Source organism: Armigeres subalbatus, chromosome 2 (genome assembly GCF_024139115.2).
Source record: "Armigeres subalbatus isolate Guangzhou_Male chromosome 2, GZ_Asu_2, whole genome shotgun sequence".
NCBI lineage: Eukaryota > Metazoa > Arthropoda > Insecta > Diptera > Culicidae > Armigeres > Armigeres subalbatus.
Window position 1 is genome coordinate 91,536,531 of NC_085140.1, and position 24,940 is coordinate 91,561,470.

General features: G+C 38.5%; 2 protein-coding genes and 1 long non-coding RNA gene across 3 annotated transcripts; 1 reads left to right on the forward strand and 2 right to left on the reverse strand.

Moving 5' to 3' along the window:
- The first annotated feature begins 516 nt into the window (after nt 1-516).
- Nucleotides 517-17,108, forward strand: LOC134214705 (uncharacterized). The gene is made up of 4 exons (XM_062694024.1): nt 517-666; nt 741-869; nt 16,516-16,601; nt 16,733-17,108. Exons 2-4 carry the CDS (start codon nt 840-842, stop codon nt 16,848-16,850), a joined length of 234 nt encoding a protein of 77 aa, XP_062550008.1. The 5' UTR covers nt 517-666; nt 741-839; the 3' UTR covers nt 16,851-17,108.
- LOC134214704 (U6 snRNA-associated Sm-like protein LSm6) lies at nt 17,101-19,743 on the reverse strand. The gene is made up of 2 exons (XM_062694023.1): nt 19,584-19,743; nt 17,101-17,390 (listed from the first exon to the last, which is right to left on the reverse strand). The coding sequence occupies exon 2, from the start codon at nt 17,387-17,389 to the stop codon at nt 17,150-17,152; it is 240 nt and encodes a 79-aa protein (XP_062550007.1). The 5' UTR covers nt 17,390; nt 19,584-19,743; the 3' UTR covers nt 17,101-17,149.
- Nucleotides 19,744-20,688: 945 nt separating this feature from the next.
- LOC134214706 (uncharacterized) lies at nt 20,689-23,974 on the reverse strand. The gene is made up of 3 exons (XR_009979884.1): nt 23,170-23,974; nt 22,989-23,108; nt 20,689-22,926 (listed from the first exon to the last, which is right to left on the reverse strand). It is a non-coding gene; the product is annotated as an uncharacterized LOC134214706 (long non-coding RNA).
- Between the last annotated feature and the right edge of the window lie 966 nt (nt 23,975-24,940).

A 24,940-nucleotide genomic window follows, 5' to 3' on the forward strand; every position in this document is an offset into this window, starting at 1 on the left:
AATTTGTAACAACATCTTCAAAAAAAGCACGATTTTCACAAGATCAACGGGACTGCGTGAGTAATCCAGGATCATGAGAGTCCCGGAAGGTTGAGACGGTCTTACTGTTGAGGTCGAAATGCATATTTGTAGGGATAGTACTAGCTTGTCTTATTCCACTGAAAAGCTCTAATCTTCCGTATTAAAAATAAAACTGTTTTTTTTTTAATTCGGAATGAAGCTTGACTTGATAAGCCGCTACATAAAGTTCATATATTCATACACAATTTTTGCCTATTATTGTTTCATCTACCCAGTATGCAGCCTCAGCAGCACAGTCCATAAAGCATGTCCACCACTTCCAGCTCCATTTCTCCCCCACCAGTGAGTAAAGCTACAACGCGATCGCAGCTGACTCGACTGAGAGCGGTTGCACCACGCGGTATGGTTTTTATGGTAAAAAGCTCCCAACTACCCACGACCACCACGCAACGCCTGCACCGCCAGCCAGAGAGACTCGGTCGATCGCGCATAGTATCTTCGGCTCAAGTTGAGTCTCCCAAATCCGCACTGCCGTTTTGTTGCCGAAAGCAGTCTCAAGTCGGAATCCATACAAGATACATCAGCTGCGGCAACGGCTTCGGCGTCCATTGGCGGTGGCAACGCGTGGTTTTCGCTTTCGGTCGTGTACGTCATAGACCAGCTCGATGGGGCAATATCAGAAGTGGTTTTGGAATTAAAATCTTTACACTTGCTTGTAGATTGACAACTCGGCGTACGTGCAGAAACCATTACAGAGACCGAAAGAAGGGGTTGACATTGCGCAAAAAAACAGTCTTTGAAGATCATCGCGATCAATCATGAATCGATTCGGTGCAGTCTGTCTAGCAGTAAGTACTCCCTGAAAATGTTTGAGAATGTCATCACGCAAAGCTGGCGAAAGCTAACCAAAGAGGCCTCTTACATACGTGTCTGCATAATTGTGCACCCCAGAATTGAAAGTGTAACATACCGATCAAAAATAGACCGATGAAAGTGTCCCGGAAACTTTCGCACATTCGGCCATCGCATCGCCTGATTGATGGTTGTTGTTACCGTTCGCTGTTTCGCGCTGGGTCAATTTCGAAATCACGAAACCAACAAACGCGCATTGGATTCCACTGCGCGATGTGGTAGCAGCGGCGAGGCATGTTTGATCGGCGAACCATCATCACGAGCTGCAGACCGCGAACAGTGTGTCTTATTTCTCCTTGAAGTTATTTAGTTTTACGTAACCGCTGTAACACTTTTCGTGCGGCGGTGAACAGGCTGCACCACTCACAAACCATTGACTGCAGCAACAGCAGCAGTACCGATCACTAATGTGATCTACTGACATTAGATTGACTGCCTTTGCGGATAGACGATATTTGTCACTGACTGCGTTATCAATGTGGATGATGATGAACCAACGATACGCATGATTCACAATTCGTGGAACAATAACTGTTAAGTGGGTCATGGCTATCCACTATTATTGATGCTTATTGTAGTGCGGTGTAGTTTTCCAAGATTGTTAATCCAATAACTTCCAGATCACGTGATCAATAAATTTCGTTTTATTATTGTTTTTGATTAATAGAGCGTGCAGAAATTATGGAAGGCTCGACATGTGAGGGGGCTTAAAGAATTGTTAAATGAATTTAATTTAATGTGTTTTTAACACCGTCTTCAATTTATAAATTGCACAAACTGTTTGTCTTAATCCTATTAAAAAAATTAATTTGCTAACATTGAAGTCGGAAAACAACACATTCGTTGGTTTGTGAATTGGCGATTTCATAGTTAACGAGACGGTGCATGAAAACGAACATTCTCCAGGATGTAACGACAGCTAGTAGTGCAAGCAGGGCCGGATTTAGGGGGGCGTGGGGCGCTGTGGCCCCGGGCCCCTACAATTCTTATGTACCAAAACCAACCTTTTTGTACATTTTGGAGTCCCCCCAACCTGTTGGCCCCGGGGCTCCCTTCCGGCTAAATCCGGCCCCGAGTGCACGTTATGACGTCGAAAGTAAACATGGTAAGTGCAGTCGTAGGGGAAACTAGGTTAATATGCACCCCAGGGCAAAACGACCTTTTGACGTTTTTGAGGACATGTTCGGCAGTTTTTCAAAAGAATTTACAACAGCGCATGTAGTTCGGATCTCGAACTACCAATCCAGCAGTAAACATTCTTGGAAATATGTCTGAAACATTGCCAAAACTGCTAAAAGTTCGTTTTGACCCGGGGGTACATTTTAACCCAGTTTAAGAAACGTTTCTGTATTATCCTGGTGCGGTCAATGTGAACGGAATGATACGGATCCCAGATTTGTACTCCATACTCGAGGATTCTACGAATTGAGGAACAATACAGCTATTTTAAAGCTTGAAAATCGTCGAACTGTGCTGTGTTACGCCGTAAGAATCCGAGCATTGCATTGGTCTTAGCTGTGTGACTCGAGACTCAGCTAGACTCGTAGGTAACTGAAGATCGGTAACGAGTGAATGTTACATAGCTTTGCATTTAGTCGAATTCGTCTGCATACCATTTTGATCTTGCAACAATTTCAAATATACACCCAGTTTTTTTACGCGGTTGGAATTCATTAATTTCTCGATTAACCTGAACTTTCACAGCTTTTTAAATACCTCCTGAATTTTCTATGATTTTTTGTGAATTTTTTCGTGGAACTAACTCATTGTTTCAAGGTCTTAAACGACTAAAACCAAACCGTATGAAAAAAGTCTGGGTAGGGTAAGACGGTATAATGCGCCCCACCTGGCCAAAACGCCCCTCTTTGATTTCTAGAAAACTATAACTAACTAAGGGTCAAAATCAGTTGGTACCTATAAATATTTGTAAAACCATCGTACTATGTGAATGTGGAAGTATTTTTGTATTACATAATTAAAAAAAAAGGGCAAAATACAAAACGTGACAGTTTTGATGTAACTTTTCATGTTTGTTTGCTCAACATTCTGGAGCGACTTGCGCTGGAACACTCAGTTGGGCAACAAAATAACTTTTCTCAGTGGTTAATATGATATAAAATTGCTTCCATCTTCAAAAACGTAACGATTTTTGAAAATATGTTTTACTGGCCAAAACGCCCCAGTGTAGGCAGGACGATATGCCCTTACCAACTGGACACAAGCGCAGCGAGCCTGCAGCAGTTGCTTCCTAATTGTATGGAAAATATTGAAATGTAATTCACACCTGATTAAATGGACCTATGCTGGTTTTTTAATATCAAGCGCATAAGGATTTGTAACCTTTATATTATGGGATTGATAAAATACCAATGAAAGGCTATGAAACGTCTTTGGCTGGTGGGGCGTATTTCCCAGGCACTTGTTGAAATCCATTTTTTAGCGACTTTTCAAAAAAGCTTTATTACGTGTTATCTGTAATATTTTGACGTAGAACTACGTCTGTCTTTTCTATATTGGGGTACACTTTACAATTGCAAAAAATCGAAAAACGTCACGAAAATATGATAGACTTTGATCATCAATATCTCAGCCGTTTCTCGATGGATTTGCAATTTTCTTGGACCATTCGATCAAGGAAGAGTCAACGCTTCAGTCGTTTTTCACGCGGTTTTTTTACACGAATCGCTTTTTAAGCGATTTTTTTTCCTTTGAATTTCGGGATTTACGCGGATTATTTAGACCTATTTTGGGATTTCGCAGTTTTTTACGTTGTTTTATTTTACGCGGCCCATACCCTCCGCGTGAAAACCGACTCCAGTGTGTAACAATATTTATGTATGATTCTTTACTTTCGAAAACTAAAATTAGCTATCGGTTTCGGTGAATCAGTCGATCTCGTAAGTGCATCGCAAACTTCTTCTTCTATAACACTACATTCCAACTGGAAGTTGGCCTGCTTTTCAACATAGTAATTAGCATTTCTTTAGTTAATAATTGAAAACTTTTTATGCCCGCCATTGCATTAGTATGTATCAAATACTATGGATTGGATACACTATGCCCAGGGTGTCGAGAATGTTTCCCACCCCAGAACATTTTAGATCGGATCGAGAATTGATCTTGCCATCTCCGGACTCTGCCCCTTTGTTCGCAAAGCTAACTGAAGACCAGGCCAAATTAATGCAACTTACAGGCTTTTAGGCGGTGTAGTTCGATGTAGTTTTCTCTCGAAAATTTGAGCTTCTTCGGATCGTTTTTGCTGATTCCTAGGTGTCGGAGTGAACGCAAAGTCCGACATGCGAAGGAAATATTATTATTATCAATAAACTGTCTTTGTCGGGTCTATTCTGACTTCCTCCATAGAATGACCACCAAATGCCGTTGACAGCCCAGCTTCCCAAGCAACACACATCTTGTAGAGAAGTTAACGTAAATCATATACAACCATATTTGGTCACATTTGAGTTGGTGCAACCAAATCAGTGAGAATTATGCTACTCGAGTTTCACGATGCGCTTTTCTGTAATGAGGTTTAAGACTGACTTAGTGGCGGATGCTTAGTCTCTGCTCCAGTTTGCGTCGGTGATGCTTGCAGCGGTACACTATCAGCCAGGGTTATGCAGAATCATTCTCATACGATAACAATAAATCGCCTGCTTTGAGCGTGCTTACAGCGGCACACTAGGAGTTAACTTTCTGAAATCAGTATGGCGAAAGGCATCTAAGGCTCGATTTCTCAAAATTAAGCACTTTCGTCAAAAAAATATTTGGTAGGCACGGTAGCGGACACCTTCCTACATAATCGGTACCAAATAGTTTTTCATGAAAAGTTTCTTATTTTGAGAAAACCCGCGTTAGATGACTTTCGCCATACAAATTTCTGGCGGTTAACTCTTGCTGGCTATTTTGCGCATATACTATAGCGCTTGGATGTGGCTGCGGCGGGTAAAAAATCAGCCACTGCCAATAATTCATTGGAATTATCATTTGATAACTTCTTAGGTGTGAAAAGTATAGGCGAGTTGTCATCGGCGATAACTTTTCAAATTTTGGAATCGATTGATAATAAACACAAAATTATCATTTTAAAGTAAACCTAACTAATACCAATTTAATGTCAATAATGAAGTTCAATCGAATGTTTGGCATTGTATTTTGGTGTTATGTAGAAAAATAAGTTCAATAGTAGCATTTACCAATGTTTCGAATCGAGATTCAGTTATCGAACGATTCTTACTCTCTAGCGAAATTTCATCAATTGATAATTGAGATTTGTGATTGCTTGAGAGTGTTCAGAAAAATATATTAAGCTCTTTTTAGTGGAATGTATTAAACCGTCTAAGACGAATTAAGTACTGTCCAATTATTTGGAATTGGAATTAAATGGACAGTACTTAATTCGTCTTAGACGGTTTGAGAGTGTTGTTCAAAATTTGGAAAATTCGGGATTTCCCGATTCCCGGGATATTATTTTTGAAATCCCGAAAATCCCGGGATTCCCGGGACAAAAAATACTGTTTCATTTCCGGGTCGCAAACAGTGTAATTTTTCTTCTTACAAAAGTTATTTGTTTTGAACGCGAAACCCAACTTAGGTAATAAACTCCATATTTTTATACCTCCCATCAGACATGATTTTTTTCCAAGTTCGTTTATTTGGTAGGCTCTAGCATGTATACGTAGCCAAGGTTCTTTGTGATGTGCAATCGATATTATCTTATTATTAAATTAGTAAGAGAGGAACAGACATGAAAATAAAAGGAGATAGCTCATAGACCACCTTCACAAAAAATAGTAGATTCCCCTATACTGATACTTTTTCCAGCAGCTACAGCTCTCTATTAATTAAACGACAAGTATCTACAGTACAAGATCAGCTACATCTGTTTGGCGCCTGCTTCCTATCCATCTCCCGTCTACAGTGAGGTTGTGTACACTTTGCTAATCTTTGCTAATCTCCTCGCGCCGCCCAACATTGAGTCAGTTTTCCCGAGCTTCTTGCCAAAACAATTCTTGATCCAATTCATGTCCTTCCAATCGACGTTCGTACAACAAACTTTCCAACAAATTCGCAAGTACAAGTGGTCCGACCCCGATGCCCTGCCTATTTTTTGTTGTGTATCGCTTCAATCAAAATCAACAATCAATTTGTCCAATTCTCAGCTTCTGCCAAAATTGTATACCATCTTTAATCGCGTAATCTATTAACCCCCTTATCGTTAAATTTTCGAGCTAATTTACGTCAAATTCTCGAACTCTGATAATAATTAAGTTGATTTATCTTTATCGCAGCAAACAATTACGTTGAACACAATTAACTTTATCGGCGATAACGATAAATTAACGATTAACATCTAGATTAGGAAGCGATCTGTTCAAGATTAGGAAGAGCTTGGCAAAAGTATCAATTAGTAGCCTGCCATGGGTTGGAGGATACTCTAGTATTGTGTTCTCTTTGTGAGGGGGCTCCCATATATCCAATAGGTTATGGGCCCAGTACGATTCTACTGCGCATCTTCCATCTTTCGTCACAAGGGTATTGAATGCAATCCCAGCAACTGTCTTAACCCAATGCATATTCAAAACAATGCAAAGAGTCAAGCTGACTTCAATCGCCAGCGATCCCTTCTTCTTGGACTCGGCGATCATATATTCCAAAAGGGTACTCTACCTTCCGAGAAAAACGTGAATATTATTTGCTTCTTGAAGTAGTTTCATTCGAAAGAATCGATTCAAATTAGAATCCAATTGAGTTCCAATTTGAAATTTCTATTATCTGCCCTTTCTAAAATATGAACTTTACCCCTGAACATTGAATAAAATCGTTTTTTAATAAAAAAATAATTTTTCTAATGAAACATCGAAAAATCCCGGGATCCCGGGATTTCCCGGGATATACGAACAAGTTCATCCCGAATCCCGGGACAACGAAAATGGCCGGGAAATGGAAACTCTAACCAGGATTCGTAATGCTCACTCAATCTCAGGAGCACAGGATAAACAACAAAAACAGATTCACCCTGAGCTTCAAAAACGCTTGTTTGGTCTCATCGAACATAAAAGTCGAAAACCTGTACATTACATACAGCTACATAGTTCTACGTCACTTTTGCGTACAACCCGATTGGGCTGCACCTTTGAGTTTTTATATGACTACTCACGGGCAATGCATTTGCGACTTCCTGGACTACCAAATAACACAAAGTTTGCATAAATTGCGTTGTAAAGTAAAAAGTTATCAAGGAGTTGCCTTAGGGGGGGCATATTATACCGTCTTACCCTACAAGCAGTTTAAATTTAGCACGGTAAATTTTTAGATCGTCCACATAATGAACTACCTGCAAAAATTGGAATTATCACGAAATTCCGAACACCATCAAGGAAATTTAAAATATAAAAAAAATCCCAATATATCCCCAAAAAGTTATGAATAGCAACGTCTAGAGAAGACTAAAATAAATTAGTAATACATTTCTCATAGTTGTTAGTAGTATGTTCAAAATGTGTAGTGTAGTTTTATTTTTTGGAGTCTTTTGGAACATGTTCCACAAAAGACGTTTGCTATTCAAAATGTAATAAACTCAAATTTACTACTTTTCATTCACACGACACCAAAGCATACTCGTCGATCATTCCAGGTCTGATAATCTCAGACAAGGATCTTACTAACTTACTAACTTACTTTTTGCTAATGTCCTGAGCGATGCCTAACTATCATCGCCTTAACCTGTTGCTGTGGGGTTTGAGTAAAATGCCTTCAGCGTGTGTTTATAGATTCAAACCATCAAACCTCAGCCTGTCAATCAACGAGCAGCAAGCCATGACTCTGCCCCGTTCTCTGACTTGCAAGTCAGATCTCGGCGGCTTGCACAAGCATCCACGGAGAGTCGATATTAAATTTCGTTCCGGCCATTTAGGGCCACGCAGTTACCAAGTTAGATCTCGGTCGACTTTAAATAAATATACCGATCAAATCATTCAAGTAAAAAAAATATGGATCATATTTCTGATATCTGGACAAAAAAACGTTTCTGGGTAAAACGATATCTGGGCAAAATTCTTCAAAGGAATTCCTGGATAAATTGAGGAATTTATTCGGGAAAATACAAAATTACTAAGAATTTTTCAAACAATTTCATTGAGTAATTTCTGAAGGAAATTCTGGATAAATTTTCAAAAGAATTTCCGAAGGATTTGTCAAAGGAATCACTAATGAATTGTCCATAGGAATTAGCGTAATTTTTTTTTAGATTATTCATGGTGTAGTTTCCAGGATGAGTCCCCGAAAACCTCCTAAAGGAATTTCAAAATGAATTTTGGGTGAATTTCTCGAAATTATCCTTAAGGAATTTCCGAAGAAGAATTTGAAGAGATTTCTTTAAAAAAAATATCAAAGGGCTTTTTTACAAATCCCAAATAAAGGAATTTTCGAAAGAATGCCCGAAGGAATTTCAAACGTTTTTTTTTTTCAAAGTAATTTCTACAGGATTATTTAAAGGAATTTCTGCAGGTATTTTCGAACTAACTTCTAAAAGAATTTTCAAACCATTTCCCGAAACAAATAAATTTTTGATTAGATTTTCGAAACCAATTTCTATGGAAATTTTAAAGAAATAACCGAAGGAATTTCTAAGTTTCCGAAGGTTCACATAAATTTCTGGAAGAGTTGTTAAAAATAACTTCCTTAGGAATGTCCGAATTTCTAAGGAACTGGAATAATTTCCAAGAAAGGAATTTTTTAAATTGCTTGAAGTACATAATTTGTTGAAATTTTCAAAGAAATTCGTTATGTAATTTCCGAAGGAATCTGTAATGGAATTTTCTTAGAAATTTCCATAAAAAATCCTTAAAATGTTTTTAAAAGATTACTAGAGAAATGTGCGAATAATTTCCTAATTTAAAAATAATTTCAATATAATTTAATTTAACATAATAAAATAATTTCAGAAGCACTTCAGAAGGTATTTCCAGTAGAACGCTAGTAGCCCTGTAATCATTAAAATTGTTATGTCAAAATATGCTTCAATAAGCTTAACTAAGTCGTTAATTGTCAATCATGCTGTACCCAGCATCGGTTTGACACCTATTGCCGTGAATCGCATATCTGATCCATCTTTGCTGGGTTTCCTATTCATATGGGACAAATATGCGATTTACGGCAGTAAAGTATCGTTACTTTGGCTGCTAGGTTCAAGCAAACTAGATGTTGGTCACGTGAACAGTAGCAACATCAGCAATATTACACGTTTGCTGTATTTCCAAACGAGTTTTTGAAGGATTTTTCAAATGAGCTCCTGAAGGAGTTTTCAAAGGAATTTCTGAAAATATTTGCTAAGGGAATTCACAAAGGAATCTTCAAATGATTTTAAAAAGGAATTTGCGAAAAAACATTCCCTAACAAATGCCCGGAACAGTTCCTTGAGAAGTTTTCTGAAGTTTTTCTAAAAAAAATTAGAATTACCTATCTTCCAAAGGAATTTCTAAAGAAATTTCCGAAAGAATTCCTACCCTTTCCGGACGCCCATCGTTGTAAAGTACATTACTTTTGAAAAAGCACACTTTTGTCGTTCACAAGAGCGGCGGAGCTGCGTGAGTTATCCAGAACCATGCGAGTCTCGGAAGGTTAAGAAATTCGTCAGTTTTCTCAAGAAATTTTTGAAGGAGCCTCTAAAGGGATTTCCGAAGGAATAGTGTAAGGGAGGTATTTTGGACCACCAGTTCGACGGCTCATATTTTGGACCACTGAGTGCAAATTCTTCTTGGTGGTCCAAAATACATCCTTTACCCTATCTAAAGAAAAGAATTTCCAACGGAATTTCAGGGGGAACTCTCAAAGAAATTTCCGGATGTATTCACAGAGGAATTCCCTCAGAAGTTATCGGAAGAATTCTCGAGAAATACCTGGGGGAACTCCCGATGAATGCCTTGAGGAAATCCTGAAGGAATTCTCATAGAATTTCAGAAGGAATTTCCAAAATAATTCTCAATTAATCAATCAATGAATTTTCAAAGGAGTTCCCAACAGAATATGCCGAAGGAGTTCCCGATGGAATTTCCAAAGAAAACACAAAAGGAGCTCCCGAAGGAAATGTAAATGAATTTCCATAGAATTGACGAAAAAAAATCCCATAGAATTGCTGAAGGAATTTCCATATGATTTCCGATGGAATTCCCGAAGGAATTCCCTACGGAATTATCGGAGAAATTTTCGAAAAGAATTTTCTGAGGAATTCTCAAACGAATTGCCCAGAGGAATTTCCAAACAAATTCCCAAAGGAAATCCTGAAAGAATTTCAGGAGGAATTCCTACACACCAAAATCATAAAAAGGTTTTCAGCAAAATGCTTTACGGGAGAATTATCAGCTATTTTGAAACTTACTGAAAATCAGTATACCGATTTGTCTTAACTGAAAATCAGCATACTTTTCTAGATTACTGATCGTTCAGCGTTTTTCTTCGACGGGCACTGCTGTCAAACTTTCGGAAAAATTAGCCATTTTAGCTTGGTGATTTCTTTTTACAATTATTGTTTTTTGTAATATTTGTCATTTTAATCCATGATGGAATCGGTAAGTATTTCATATCAAACTTTGAATTATTGAAAAATAATCATGTGTGCTCAATTCAACATATTTTTCAGCCAATACCAAGAAATAGAAGAGGACGTCACATAATGTCACTTAAAATTTTCAAACATTTGAAAATTATTTTTATGAAGATACTTGCAGTATACAATTATTTATTACACTGCTTTAGACAATTGTATTGTGTTTCTTGTCTCATAATGTTATTACCGGCAAATAAATTAAAAAGCCTAAAGAAACATACTTCCATTTTGTCCATCAATATTACACGTGGTAAAAACTAATGATATCAGCAATTTGGTATATTTTGCTGAATAACATCAGCAATTAGCTGTCAAATCCTGCAGTGACCGAATCCACTGAATTTTCAGCAAACTGGTTGAATAGACTAACGCAAAATGAACTCCCCCAAGAAATTATGACGTTTGAGCGGGTCGCATAATGAACGCAAAATGAACTTTTGTTCGAGAAGACGACCCGCGCAAATGTCAAAATCCGTCGGGTAAGTGAATTCGATGAACCCCTGCATAAGTCTATTTGCTAATAATTCAGCAAAAAGTTTTCAACGGCAATGACAGTTCACTTTGCTGAAATCTTCAGTAGATTTTTTTTGCTGAAATGATTGCTGACCTGTCAGCTCGGCAAAATTCAGCAAAATTTTGCTGATTTTCGGCGAAAAAAAATTGGTGTGTAAAGAAATTTCCAAAGATATTCCCCATAAAAATCCGAAAAGGAGTTTCAGAAGAATTTATGAAGGATTTCTCTAAGGAAATCCCGGAGGAAATGCCGAGGAAGCTAGCATTAAATTCACGAAGGAATGCCCAACGGAAGTACCAGAGGAATTCCCAATAGAACTCCTGTAGGAATTACCAAAAGAATATCAGGATGAATTCCCCTAAATAATCCCCTTAATAATAATTGACAGGAATTTGTGGAAGAATTTCCCGAGGAGTACACGATAGAATTTCCATAGGAAATTCAGAAAGAATTTCCAAAGGAAATCTCTAAAGAATTTCAGAAGGAATTCCCAAAGAAAATTCCAAAGAAATTCACAATAAAAATTCGAAAAGGAATTTCAGAAGAATTTATGAAGGAAATGCCGAAGATGTTCGCATAAAATTCGCGAAGGAATATCCAACGGAATTACCGAAGGAGTTTCCAATGGAACTGCTGTAAGAATTACCAAAAGAATATCAGGAGAAATTTCCTTAAAAATTTCCGGAGGAATTCCAGAAAGAATACTCGTAGGAATTCTTGAAGAATTCCCAAAGAAATACCCGGAGGAATTTGCGAAAGAATTTTCGCAGGAAATCCAGAAAGAATTCGTGGAGGAAATTCCAAAGAAACACTCATAGCAAAACTTTCCGAACAAATTAAGCAAACCGACTTTCCTTTTTCAAGGTGAACGTTAACTACTCTGGCCAATCTTTTTTGAAAACGCGATGCTCCACATCAACTTTTAGTGTCTTGGAGTCGCTCAATACAATCATTTCAAATTATGTAAATTATTATTTTTCGTTTCGAGCTTTGACTCAAAACATACTCATTTAATAAAGAGCTTCTCGAGTCAGATGGAAAAGCTGGCGGGCCGAATCTGAGTTTATTTTTCTTACACGACGCGGGCCACAAAAAAGGAGCCGAGGGCCGTTTACGTTGGGCAGCCCTGATTTAAAAGATAACATCACACCACGACGTTTCATGCATTATTAAGTCCCAAAAAGTCATTTTTTCAAACCAATTTTTTTCGAGGTAACACCAGATTTGGACGTTTCATGCATTTCTTAGACATATAGGATAAAGTCCATGCAAGGTTTATATTTATGCAGGTTGGTATCAAAAATAAAAATTCGATTTCAAAATTTTCGTGTTTCAAAAAAGTCACTTAACGAAGTTCGATTGAGCTGAAATGTTGCATTTTCGAGGAGATGAAACTTTTGAGCATTACCCGTTTTGGAAATTCGAAAAGTCATTAGATTTTCATTAGCACCCTAGTTGACACTCACAGGTTAAATGATCTCATCCCCGTTTGAATCTCTGGCAGAGATAGAGCTTCGGTATTGACGCGTGTTATACGTCAGATCCTAGGCAGATCATGCCGAGAAGGTGGTGGCCTGGCTAGCACTTAAAAAAGTTGTTCGAATCATCGTTTCAGCTGGTCAATTAGGTCGATAACTGACCATTCGCATCATTCACAGGCATCGTTGCATTAAATGAAGCGAATGTCCCCGGTTGCTGTGCCTGTCTCTCTCTCTTTTTCGTCGGCCAGAGAATCCGCCTACACTCGCTTGTTCCGTCTATATGAACGTTTCACTTCCTTCCATAGAGCCGAATACCGTTGGCAATCTAAGACTTTGGCGCCTCTGGTTTTTGTTCGCTCTATCGCGGCTTTGATCTTCGCTCATATATCTTCCTCCAGGTCTCGTCGATTATCCATTGTTTTCTCTGGGTGCGCAGTTCGCCCAGATTATTCTCGCTGGTGTCGATGAAGGGCATTCCTGGTGGCGGTCATTTGGTTTTCCACGCTGCCACCTTCCGGAATATCTGCAGCACATGTCTACACACGCTCCACCATGACATCTTCCATTCCACCCGGCGTGTGTTGTACCGTCGTCCAACTCTCCCCTCCTGCCGATGAATCGTGCAATGCCCAGGCAGGCTGGTCGATTTGATTTTCTGTAAAGCTATATAAGCATGTGAACCGGTCAATGGGGGAAGAGAGATCTCCCAGAGTGCAGCCCAAAACAGCAAACGCTGGCGGGAGCGGCGAGCAGGAACAAAAATATTCACCTGCTTTAGAAGATCCGGACAGTCTAAATTCGGTTGCTGATTATGTCAAAGGCGAACATTGTTTGCAGAAATATGCGTCGTTGACAAACAGTATGAAGATCAGAGGCCCAAGGTGACTTCCTTGTGGAACACCGGAAGGTGTGGCGAAGCGGTTTGACTAAGTGGACATGAGTTTCACGTAGGCAGATCTACCAAATAAATAGGAACGCAACCAGTTGAGAAGCCATGCTGGAAACCCTAACGCTTCCAGCTTTCTTATAGTTAAATCGTGAAGCACTTTGTCAAAAGCTTTGGAGAAATCCACGTAAACACTGTCGACCTGGCAACGTTTGTCCAAGCAGGAGTTGATCGTGCTAGTATACACCATTAAGTTAGTTGTGGTCGAACGGTTTTTTTACAAATCCGTGTTGGTATTGCGAAATTATAGGTCTCGCAACGGAGTACATCATATCGTGGATCAAAAACTCAAACACCTTGGCAAGGCAACACAGAATGGAAATGGGACGATAGTTTTCGACGTCACGAATGTTTCCGGCTTTGTGTATAGGAGTAACTGCTGCCAACTTCCACACATCCGGAAAAACTGATTCCGCCAGCGAGAGATTGTATAACAAGCATACCGGAGCTCCGAGAGCATCTGCGCATCTTTAAATGAATACGGGAGGCAGTTTGTCTGATCCCGGACCTTTGGAAGCATCGACAGAGTTCAATGATCTAACAACGTATGCTACGGTGAATGATGGGCATGGAAGGTTGATGTCGTAGGATGGAAGCATGTTCAATTGCTCCGGAAGAGTTCGTGGAGAGTCAGTGTTGTAGACAGTCTTGAAGAATGTTGCGAAGAGTTCGGCAGAGTCGGACTCGTCTATGCTAGTTTCGTCACCGAAAGACATATCCGGCGGCGAAGAAGGAAGAAGGGAGAAAGAAGAAGGTAGAAGGAAGAAGGTAGAAGGAAATAGGAAGAAGGAAGATGGGAAAAGGTAGAAAGTAGAAGGAAGAAGGCAGAAGCAAGGAGGAAATAGGAAGAAGGAAGAAGGAAGAAAGAAAAAGGAAGAAGGAAAAAGGAAGAAGGCAGAAGAAAGAAGGCAGAAGAAAGAAGGAAGAAGTAAGAAGGAAGAAAGAAGAATGAAAAATGAAGAAGGAAGAATTAAGAAAGAAGAAAGAAGAAGAAAGAAGGAAGAAGGGAAAAGGAAGAAGGAACAAGGAAGAAAGAAGAAAGAAAAAAATAAGGAAGAAGGAAGAAAGAGACAGGAAAAAAGTAGGAAGGAAGAAGAAAGGAAGAAGGGAAAAGAAAGAAGGAAGAAAGAGACAGGAAAAAAGTAGGAAGGAAGAAGAAAGGAAGAAGGGAAAAGAAAGAAGGAAGTAGGAAGAAGGATAAAAGGAAGAGGAAAGAAGGGAAAGGAAGAAGAAAGAAGAAAAAATTGAAATGGGAAGAAGAAAGAAGGAAGAAGGAAAATGGAATAAGGAAGAAGAAAAAAGGAAAAAGGAAGAGGAAAGAAGCAAGAAGGAAGAAGGGAGGAGGATGGAGGAAGAAGAAAAAAAGAAGAAAGAAGTAAGAAGTAAAGAAAGATGAAGGAAGAAAGAAGAAGGACGAAAGAAAGCGAAGACGGAAGAAAGAAGTAGGAAAAATGAAGAAAGAAGAATGGCCTAATGACCTTCGGCCTAATGGCCTGACACCGTTATTATCATAGAATTCTGCGAACAGCTCTCCGTTTTCGCTCATTTCTCCGAGAGTGGTCGGATCCGATCTTTGCATGGTGGTCGCTCAAATAGAAGTTGTTATCCCGCTTCGGAATTCTATCTACGACGGCATTGAAGTTGAAGTTCACGTTGTCGTGCAGATCGGCAGCATCAGCTGGCGCATAGCATTGGATTATAGCAGGGTTTCGAATCCGTGTTCTAAATCTGGCAACGATTATCCTTTCACGTATTAGGTTCCCACCTCATAAGCGCAGAGCGTGCCTGGGCGCTTAGTAAGAAGCCAACTCAGCGATGCCGAAGGGCGTGTTCACCTCGTTCACATTCCGACTAAGGAATACGATCTGACGGCTGAACGTTAGCTGCATATTTTTAACAATGAATGTTTGATTTTATTGGACAATTGATTATATTTCATCAAACCAATAGCGCTTTTGTGCGCAATTAGGAATAATCTTATTTTCGTGCACGAAATAAGGATCATACAACGGTTTCAGATTCATATCGCCATATTTTCGTAGGTATATAATAGCTGCAACATTTGCAAGTAACATTTTCTCGAGAATGCAGAATCATTTTACTATGTGATCCAGTGGTAAATGTTTCAAAATAGGCACTATATGGTTTTCAATAAACAATTCAACTTCATATATGATCTTAAGTTCGCGAAATTTGCGTACTTCACGGTATTATAATTCAATTCTATAGAAAGCACAACGAATTTCACGTTGATTTGTAATTTGATTTTAATTTAATTCGAGAACTAAAACCAATTCTAAATTGTTTTATCTGTACAAGAAAATCCGTTGCCCCAGGCGTTTTACTATAGCCTGCCGATAGGGGCTGTTTCCGTGTTCTGTTCTGATCGCACTTGCGTCATTTTACGAAGCGCTTGCTTCATGTTTGTGAGAGAATTATGTATTGTACTTCTCTTTTATCGTATATCATTGAGAGCAAACTCTGGCTCTGGGTACCGGTTCTGGCCCGGTTTTAGGTGGGAAATTTGATCAACTTCTTTTAATAGCTTTTAACGTAGAGTATGTCAATTAGCTTTCAAATAAATACATTATTGGCAAATTGGTAGTGAAACACTGAACGTTGATGCAATTCTCCTTACGCCGTACCTCATGCGAGACGTAGAATCAACCATAAAAGTAAATTGTCTGACGAGTTCTCCGACCTTAGAAGATTCTGTACGACAATAACGAGAAAGAGCAGTGTTGGGAAAAACTCTAATTCTCAAAACTGGTGAACGATTCAAAATTGCAGATCGACTAGTTTACGACGAAAAATATTTATTCAGTGAGGGAGTGAAACGATGTACCTAATTTTGCACGAAAAACTCGAGCGCAGTGCCTCTCGGTTGAATGGCAAAAGAGTTTGCTTGAACACAAAAGCTGGACCAACACTGGAAACGATCGGATTGTATCGACTTTTATTAAGAGCAACATGTATTCAACAAATCTTACTAAAGTCTATAACAATTATTTTACTAACGTATGATTCTTTCCAGATCTTCGCTGTTTTGCTTTCCCTAATAACGCAAACAGTAGAGTCCACCATTCAACCCAAAGCACCCAATTTCCAATATTTTGAGAGGTAAGTTCTTATAATACTATTATGATAAGTACATCTTAATAACGCAAAGACTTGCTAAGTAGTATTTGGTTTACTAAATTACAACTTTTACTTTTTCTGACAAAAAATAACAATCCTGGCATATATTTCAGGCCTAAATATCGATACCCTTACTACGACGAAAATGGCCGCGGAAAACTTCTCTACGGATATGGAGGACCCGATCTCTATCAATACAAGAGCTATTCCCCATTGGATGGAATCCATTAGGTTTGGTTATGAGTAGGATAGAAATAGTTTAGGTTATCTAAATCAATTGTACATAAGAATGTTAACTTTATGTGAAGCGATGAATCCCAATCGTTCATCAGTGGCCGGAGCGCAGCAATTATGAAAGACTTACATTAAATACGTTTGAGTTGTATTTTTGTTTTGCTTTATAAGGGTGATTTTTATTTGCAGTAAATTCATCACCGTTTGAGTTGTACCCAGTAATTAAGCTATTAAAAACATAATCCACTTTTTTTACATTCAAACTTTTATTGTTCGCAAAAGAAAAACCTTACTCACTAGACCCGGCGCTTTTGCGTCGAAATGTAAAGAACGTTGTTACCTCGAATGAATGCATCGCCGTACTTGTTTTTGAGCTGTCCGTTTGCGTACTCCTCCGTCTGGTCCAGGGCGATGTTCATGTAACCATCGAGACACGCCAGCACTCCGCGATAATCGACCCCACTGTTCAATTTGACCACTACCGGGCGGCCATGAATCTGGTTGATGAACTGCGAAAGTGCCTCCTTACGCGACATTCTGAAATGAAACGTGGAATTCAAACTAAGAATTAGAACGAAAATGGTATGATAATATATACTGATTTTTATTATTGATTCTTAACGGTTCCTCTACGCATACACCCAAGTTATTTTTCACGCGGTTGGAATTATATACAAAGTACTCATCTATAAAAAAAAAATGGAGTGGATCAAGAGATGTGCGCAATTCGAGTTTCAGAGGCATTCTCTAGTAGCTTCGAAACGCGCAGAGAATCACGACAACGTGGTGGCATTTCCTGCCTACTTTAACATCGCTTTGGAGCGATGAGCAGAGATTGACAAGATTACGATCTTCACGAAGTCCGTTCAGATACTTGGGTTTGCCGACGACATTGATATTATGGTACGTAACTTTGAGAAGATGGAGGAAGTCTACATCAGATTGAAGAGGGAAGCTAAGCGGATCGAACTAATTTTCAACTCGTCGAAGATAAATTACTTGATAGAAAGAGGCTCAAGCGAGGATCACGTAAGCCACCCACTACGAAGACTTCGTGCGTAAAACAAGTCAGACGAATCCGTGCGAATGGTTTCTTTTCAAGTTTGATATCGGATTCTCAGAGCATCGTACATACTTTGGATTCCGTAAAGACGTTCCGACCAATGAGTTCGTCACTGTATCAAACTTTCTATTTACAAATCAGATCAGTAGCCTAGAGATGGTCGGGTTTCACATTTTGTCAACCCGAACCCGACCCGGACCCGATTTATAAATTCTTTTCAAACCCGGACCCGACGCGAACCCGGAATGAAAAATCTTATCAAACCCGAACCCGACCCGTACCCGACAATTTTTGCAGTCCTAAACCCGAGCTGGACCCGAACTAATTTTTTGGCGGAGAACTCACACTAGATATTTTATATTTCTCTTTACACTCAAAAGGGTACAGGCCCAAACAACGAACAAGCCTTAAAATAACAAGAAGTGAACAAAAAAATATTCAATATTTTATTTCTTAAACTCGTACCCGACTCAGACCCGACATTTTATCATCTCACAAACCCGTACCCGACCCGAACCCGACATTGTTCTAATTTTCCAAACTTCTCTACAGTGAGTAGCCCTCCAAAAACCTGGACAATCAAGAAAATTATTTAGCTCTTTTAGTGGAATTCAATTCCACTACTTCGGAGTGGTGGAATTGAATGGAATTGTGCTAAACTCGTCTCATGACAGTGACCTGGACAATGTTTGTGAACGATCAATGCGCATTTGAAGTTTTTGACAGAAAAAATCTTCTTAGCGATCTGACATGCATATCAGATGCATATGAAGACGATGTGCACAGCAAACACCTGGTAGATCCCCAAAGACGACTTGCAGAACATCCGTAGATTGTGTGGTTGACAATGTGCGGCTACGGACCGAGCCGAATGGAGATATTCCATGTAACATATTTCTAAACACATTATAAGTTATTATTGCAATTATTGAGTGCAATGCTAGCTAGAAATTTAAAAATAAAATATAATAAAAACCTATGTTTCTTCTTTTCTATGGATTGTCTAGCACAATATGAAAAGATAAAAATATCCCCTTTAACCATAAGTATTGTTATGATTTTAAACCCTAACAAGCAAATAACCTTTTTTTATATTAACAAAAAATCATACAAACTAGGTATTTCCAGAGTGTATGTAATTAAGAGTGGCGACATGTGCCGCATTTGACAGGTCTCCTGCTCGTTTGGAACACGATTTTCTATGGGAATGACAGATGAATTTTGTTCCAATTCTGGCAATGTCGCCACTCTCATTTACATACACTCTGGGTATTCCCAAAGCACTTATAAGCTTATGAATAGTTGGACAGCGCCCTGGAGAAAAATGTTTGAGAACTACTGATGTATTCTCAATCCAGTTGAAAACCGGAATTAAGGGATAGCGAAGATGGATTTTTCTCACAATCCGTACGTTAAACCTAACTTCGGAAGTGGTGCGCTGTTTTCATATCGCGAAGCGCTATTCAGCGCACCACTTCCGAAGTTAGGTTTAACGTACGGATTGTGAGAAAAATCCAACTTCGCTAGCACCCAATTTCGGGTTTCAACTGAATTGAGTATACCTTCCCTTAACGCAGTTTTGCTTTTTGTGCAGTCTCTTGACCTCTTGATCATTTTGCCAATTACTTGCAATTTTAATCAATAGTTATTATTAGTATACTACTTACTTTGTTCAACTGGATAGCAAATTATTATTAGTATAAACGAACTATATTGAGCTGAATCGCTTATTTAATGAATGAATAAAATGATTCCGCGTTTCAGACCGACACAAAAATTTATGGATGAAGTGAGAACATAAACATTTTTTGACAGTTCTGTAGCCGCCCCGGGTGTTTGGAAAGGCGGCTACTAACGTTACACGGAACTCCAAAAACTACTCAAAAGCTGTAATAATTTGATTCAACGGAGCCGAATTCAACACTTTTGTTTCATAAGGGCCAAACACTGATAAATACCTGCACGCTTAGATCAATTCACCTATTTATGGGTACTTCATTTACCTATATTTAGGTAATGCAAATTTTACTTATATTATGGGTGTTTTGTACTAAGTTTATCAGTAAATTTCACTCATTTTATTGTAAAAGTTGCTTTACCCCCCGCTCGGAAAGATCTTCCAGACTTCTACCGTGATATCTCTGAGACAAAAAAATTTGTCTCTTAGATATTTTTCTTCGATGTCTAGCACCTGTCAGACCTCAAATCCGCCTCAAATGCAACAACCGTTTACACCGGTATCTACCTCAGATTTTAGACGAGTAGACCGTTTGAACCGGTTAAACCGAAAGGGATTTGACACATCGGTTCTCTTAGATAACGCAGAGATATCTTCTAGACATGGGTACCACAGTTCTGCTAGACTTTTGCTAGACATGATAGAGATATGGGTACTTGATGATTCTTCTTCTTTTTTGTTCTTTTCTTTGCTTTGTTTACATTGAAAATTTTAGAATTATTTAAAAATGTTTATTTAAATTCTATTTACATATATTGTTAGAGTAAAATCAGCAGTGATTCAAATCGTTCGGTGCTGTCAGTTTGAATATGAATCTGAAACATTGAATTTCCCAGCAGCTGTTCTAGATTCAGTTTTTATACCAGTCAACTGTCAAAGAAATAAAACTGGTATAACGCTCCGTTCTATTTTCTGCAGATTTGAACCACGATTGAATCACGAGATTCAAATATTTTTCAATTGTTTTTGTGTATGGATGCGTCATTTTATCTACGGATCAATCCACTTTGCAATTCCGACGCCTTTCTTGGCAGTAACATAATGATTTCAATTATTTGAAAATTTGAAAAACATGAATAGAACACTGCTGGGAAAACCAGCGAGTTTGTTCTATTTTGCTCCAGATGCAAACTAGAATAGTGGTCGAAAATTTAGAATCAAACTGAATCACTCCTGATTTCACCCTTATACAGTAGCAAGTTAAGTTATACTCGGGAATGCGTCCGTAAATTGGATAATGATTGTGAGAAGGATATATCGATTCCATGGAATCGAGTAGGGGCATCAGATAGAACCCGTTTGCGGTGCATAGCCAATGGCCATGGCATTGGAATTTAGATATGTTAAGATTCTATAAATTATTGGAAATTCCCTAAGGATTCCAATGGGAAAAATTTCCAGGGTCCATTCGCAATTTTTTTCTAAATAGCATTTGAACAATCCATCAATTCATTGAGAATTAGTTTCGAAATCCTTCCCGGGATTCCCGAAAGAAATGCTGAAAGTATACCGAAAGGAGTTCTAGAAGGAAGCGTATGGAATCACAAAAATACAATTGGAACATCGAAATTATTCCAAATAAAATCCTGAAAAAAATCAGACCGAAAAGCTAAAGCACTGTTTGTGGAATCTCGAAAGGTTTCTGGATAGAATCCCTACACAATTGGAATCTTTAGTGGATTCCGAACAGATTCCCAAGAATGGTTTTGAAAGGAATCACCAGTAAATTCGAAGTTGATCCTTAAAGTATTGAGAATAAACTTCTCAAAGGATGAGACATAGAATTCTGAAAGGTTCCGATTTTTTTAAATAAGTTGCGAAAGGATAGCTAATGAAATCTCAATACCAAATCGAAAGGTTATTCTCAGGTTTCAATTCACAAACCTCACGTGATGCCATTCGCTATCCTTTCGGAATTTCATTCGTAACCCTTTTGGTATTCTATTCCAAACCTTTTCGCTTTTTCATCTGCTTCATCAGTCAATCAGAATCCTCTTAAGATTTTATTCGAAATCCTTGTGGTCTTCCATTCTTTTTTCTTGCCTCCATACTTTCCTATAGCACACTATGGAATTACAAAATGATTCCAAATGAAATCCCTCGATTATTTCGAATGAAATTCCAAAACAAAATCAAATTTTATCCCAAAAGGAGTGCGAATATAATTCCCACGAAATTTCGAAAGGAATCACGGAATGATTCTGAATGAGATCTCGAATTGATTCCACTCGGAATTCTTTCCGGGTTCGATTCGGATTATTTTTAGAATCACATGTGGAATCCACTCGAGATATTTTTCCGAATCCCTTAGGAAACCTTTCGTCGTTCGGTATTTTATTTGGAATTCCGTTGGTAATTCTTTGGGGATAAAATCCGTAATTCTTTTGGAATTCCGTTCGAAACCATTTTTGGGATTCCATTCGCAATTCTTTATGTATTTCCCTTGGTATTCTATTCGAAATCATTGCGGGATATCATTAGAAATACTTTCAAAATTCCACAAAAGTGCTCAAAGTGTAGAACTCCGAACGGATTATGAATGGAATTCTGAACATGTTTTGAATGAATTCCCAAGAGGATTTCAAATGGAATCCCGCAGTCCAAGGATTCCCCAACAGATTCTTTTTTTTATTGTCCGACAGATTCTGAATGTGACCTCAAATGATTGTGTAGAATGCGAATGGAAATTCATAAGGATTACAAATGGATTACGAATGGAACCCCTAAAGAATTTTGAATTTAATCCCTGAAGAATTACGAATGAAATCCCGCAAGGATTCTGAACGGAGTACCGAAAATATTTCGACTAAAATCTCGGAAGAATACCGAAAAAACATATAGATTCAGAATAGAATACCGACTGGCGTACGAATAGAATCCCGTAAGAATTCAAAACTCGTCATTCCATTCGTTACTCATTCGAAATCACATAGGGGGAATGACGGCTTTGGCAGGTTTTGTTCTATTATTTGCAGGGGTTTTTTATGACTGACTATGCTCAAATTTGGCCTGAACATTCTTTGCATATCAAAGAATATTGTGGCCAAATTTCATAAAATTTGGTCGACAAAAACCCCCCTGACAATAATAGAACAAAACCTGCCAAAGCCGTCTTTCCCCCTATTGTGGAATCAATTTTAGATTCCATTCTGAATCCTTTCATGCTGCAGAAAGGACAGTTTTCCAGTTGGCTTCTCATCAGCACATAGCTCTGTTGATGCTCCTCTAGACGAACCTCGATCACCTTCGTCAATTGTTTCCCGGAGGTTAAACTGCAAAGAATTAAAAAAAATATTTTTATGTTCCCATCCTTGAATTAAATATGGTCACTTACTTTCTCATTAAGCTCTATAACCTCGGGTCGAAATCTAATATCCTTGATACTTAGACTAATAGGAAATTTGTTTGGCGTCCTTGAATTCTTCTAGCAATAACTTAAGATAGGGAAGATCATCTGCAGGAGAAATAAAAAGTATAATAAATTACAAATAATCGAGCTGATTCATTGCACTTACAATTGATCACATAATCCGCCGTGGTATACTCCATGGTAACCTCGTGTGCTTGGGCTTGGGCATCGGCTTGCAGCGCAGTAGAAGGTGATAGCAGAACCGTAATCCAGCCCTTATCCTTTTGGTTCATAAGATCCAACTTTCCGGAATGCCTAGTTCTCCGATGATGATTTGAGACGATGAGACTGACAAGACTGGCAAAACCTAAATAAAAATAATCCTAGGTGTATGTATTGATTCAATTCGTTATGAAAATTAAAACTAAATATCTCACTAAAAGAATTCACGGCCACTGAAAAACTCTATCAAATACGGCCAGTCCTTTCGGTTTTGTTTCTAGAATCCTTTTGGGATCCATACTAAATTCGAGAGAGAATCCTTTTTTTTCATACGGGATTTCCTACTGAATTCCATGAAGGGTTTTTTTTTGGAATTCAGTCACGATTTCTGACAATAAATCAAAGTGGAAACCAGTTGATATTTTTTGAGATTAATTAAAGAATTCTTTCAAAATTTCTGGAAGGATATCTTCGTGATAACTGGGACGAATCCTTCTGGTATCCTTTGAGGATTCATTCAAGAGTTCTAGGAGAATTTCTTCGCGAATCTGGAGAAAATTCGTTCGAGAATTTCTGAAAAAAAAAATCGTTGGATCCTTGAATCCCGCAAATAATTGTTTGGGAATTTGTGGATAATTATTGAAAAGTTTTTCAGAAGAGAGAATTATGGAGTTCTACCGGGAGTCTTGGGAGAATTCTCAGCAATAATTCTAAACATATACGCAGACATTCTCTCGGAATTCACGAAGAAATTTTCTCGGAAATCCTGAAAAAATGTCTAGGTTTCCTTGAAGAAAACCACTTGGAATTTCTGGAGTAATTCTCACTGAATTCCTGGAAGAATGCTCACGACATTCCTGATATAATTCTCTCAGAACTCTTACAGGCATTAAGAAAGATTTCCTTCAGCAATTCCGGGAGAATTTATCAGGAACTTTGTGAGAATTCCTCCCGGAATTCAGAGAGAATGCTTCCAGAAATTCCGAGATCTCTTCCAGGAGCTCCTACACAATTTCTTCAGGATTTCCAAGAGAATATCTTCAAGAGCTCCGAGAGGTTTGCTTCAGTACTTTATTCCGAGAGAATTCCTACATTTAGTTCGAAAGAATTCCTCCGTAAATTACCAGAGAATTATTCAAGCAATTCTTTATAAATTCCCTCGAAATTTCTGGAAAAAATTCTTGTCCAACTTAAAGAGGTTTTTTCTTGGAATTGCTGGAGAAAATCACTCGGAATTCCGAAAGAAATTCTCTGGGGGGGATCCACTCGGAATTTCCGAAGAAATTTTCACTAAATTCCTGTTCGCATTCTCTCGAGATGCTTGGAATTATTTCAGAGTATCTGAAAAAAGTTTCAAATAATATCCAAATAATATCCAGTCAAATGAGTCCAACGCAGATGTTCTAGAGTCTCCAAATCATCCGAGAGGTAAGTTCAATTGATCTACCAGGTCAGCTACGCTTGACATCAAACCGATAGCAACCCAGCGTGACCATTTAAGTCCCTAGAGCCCCTGTGAATGCGTTACCAGTCAAAAAAGTCCAACGCCGATATTCTATAGTCTCCAAATTGTCAGGAAGTTGGTTCAATTGATCTACCAGGTCAAAGTTCCTCCAAGAATTCCTTCGGAAGTTCTCCTCCAGGAATTTCTTCGGAAGTTCCTCCAGGAATTCCTTCGGAAGTTCCTCCAGGAATTCCTTCGGAAGTTTCTCCAG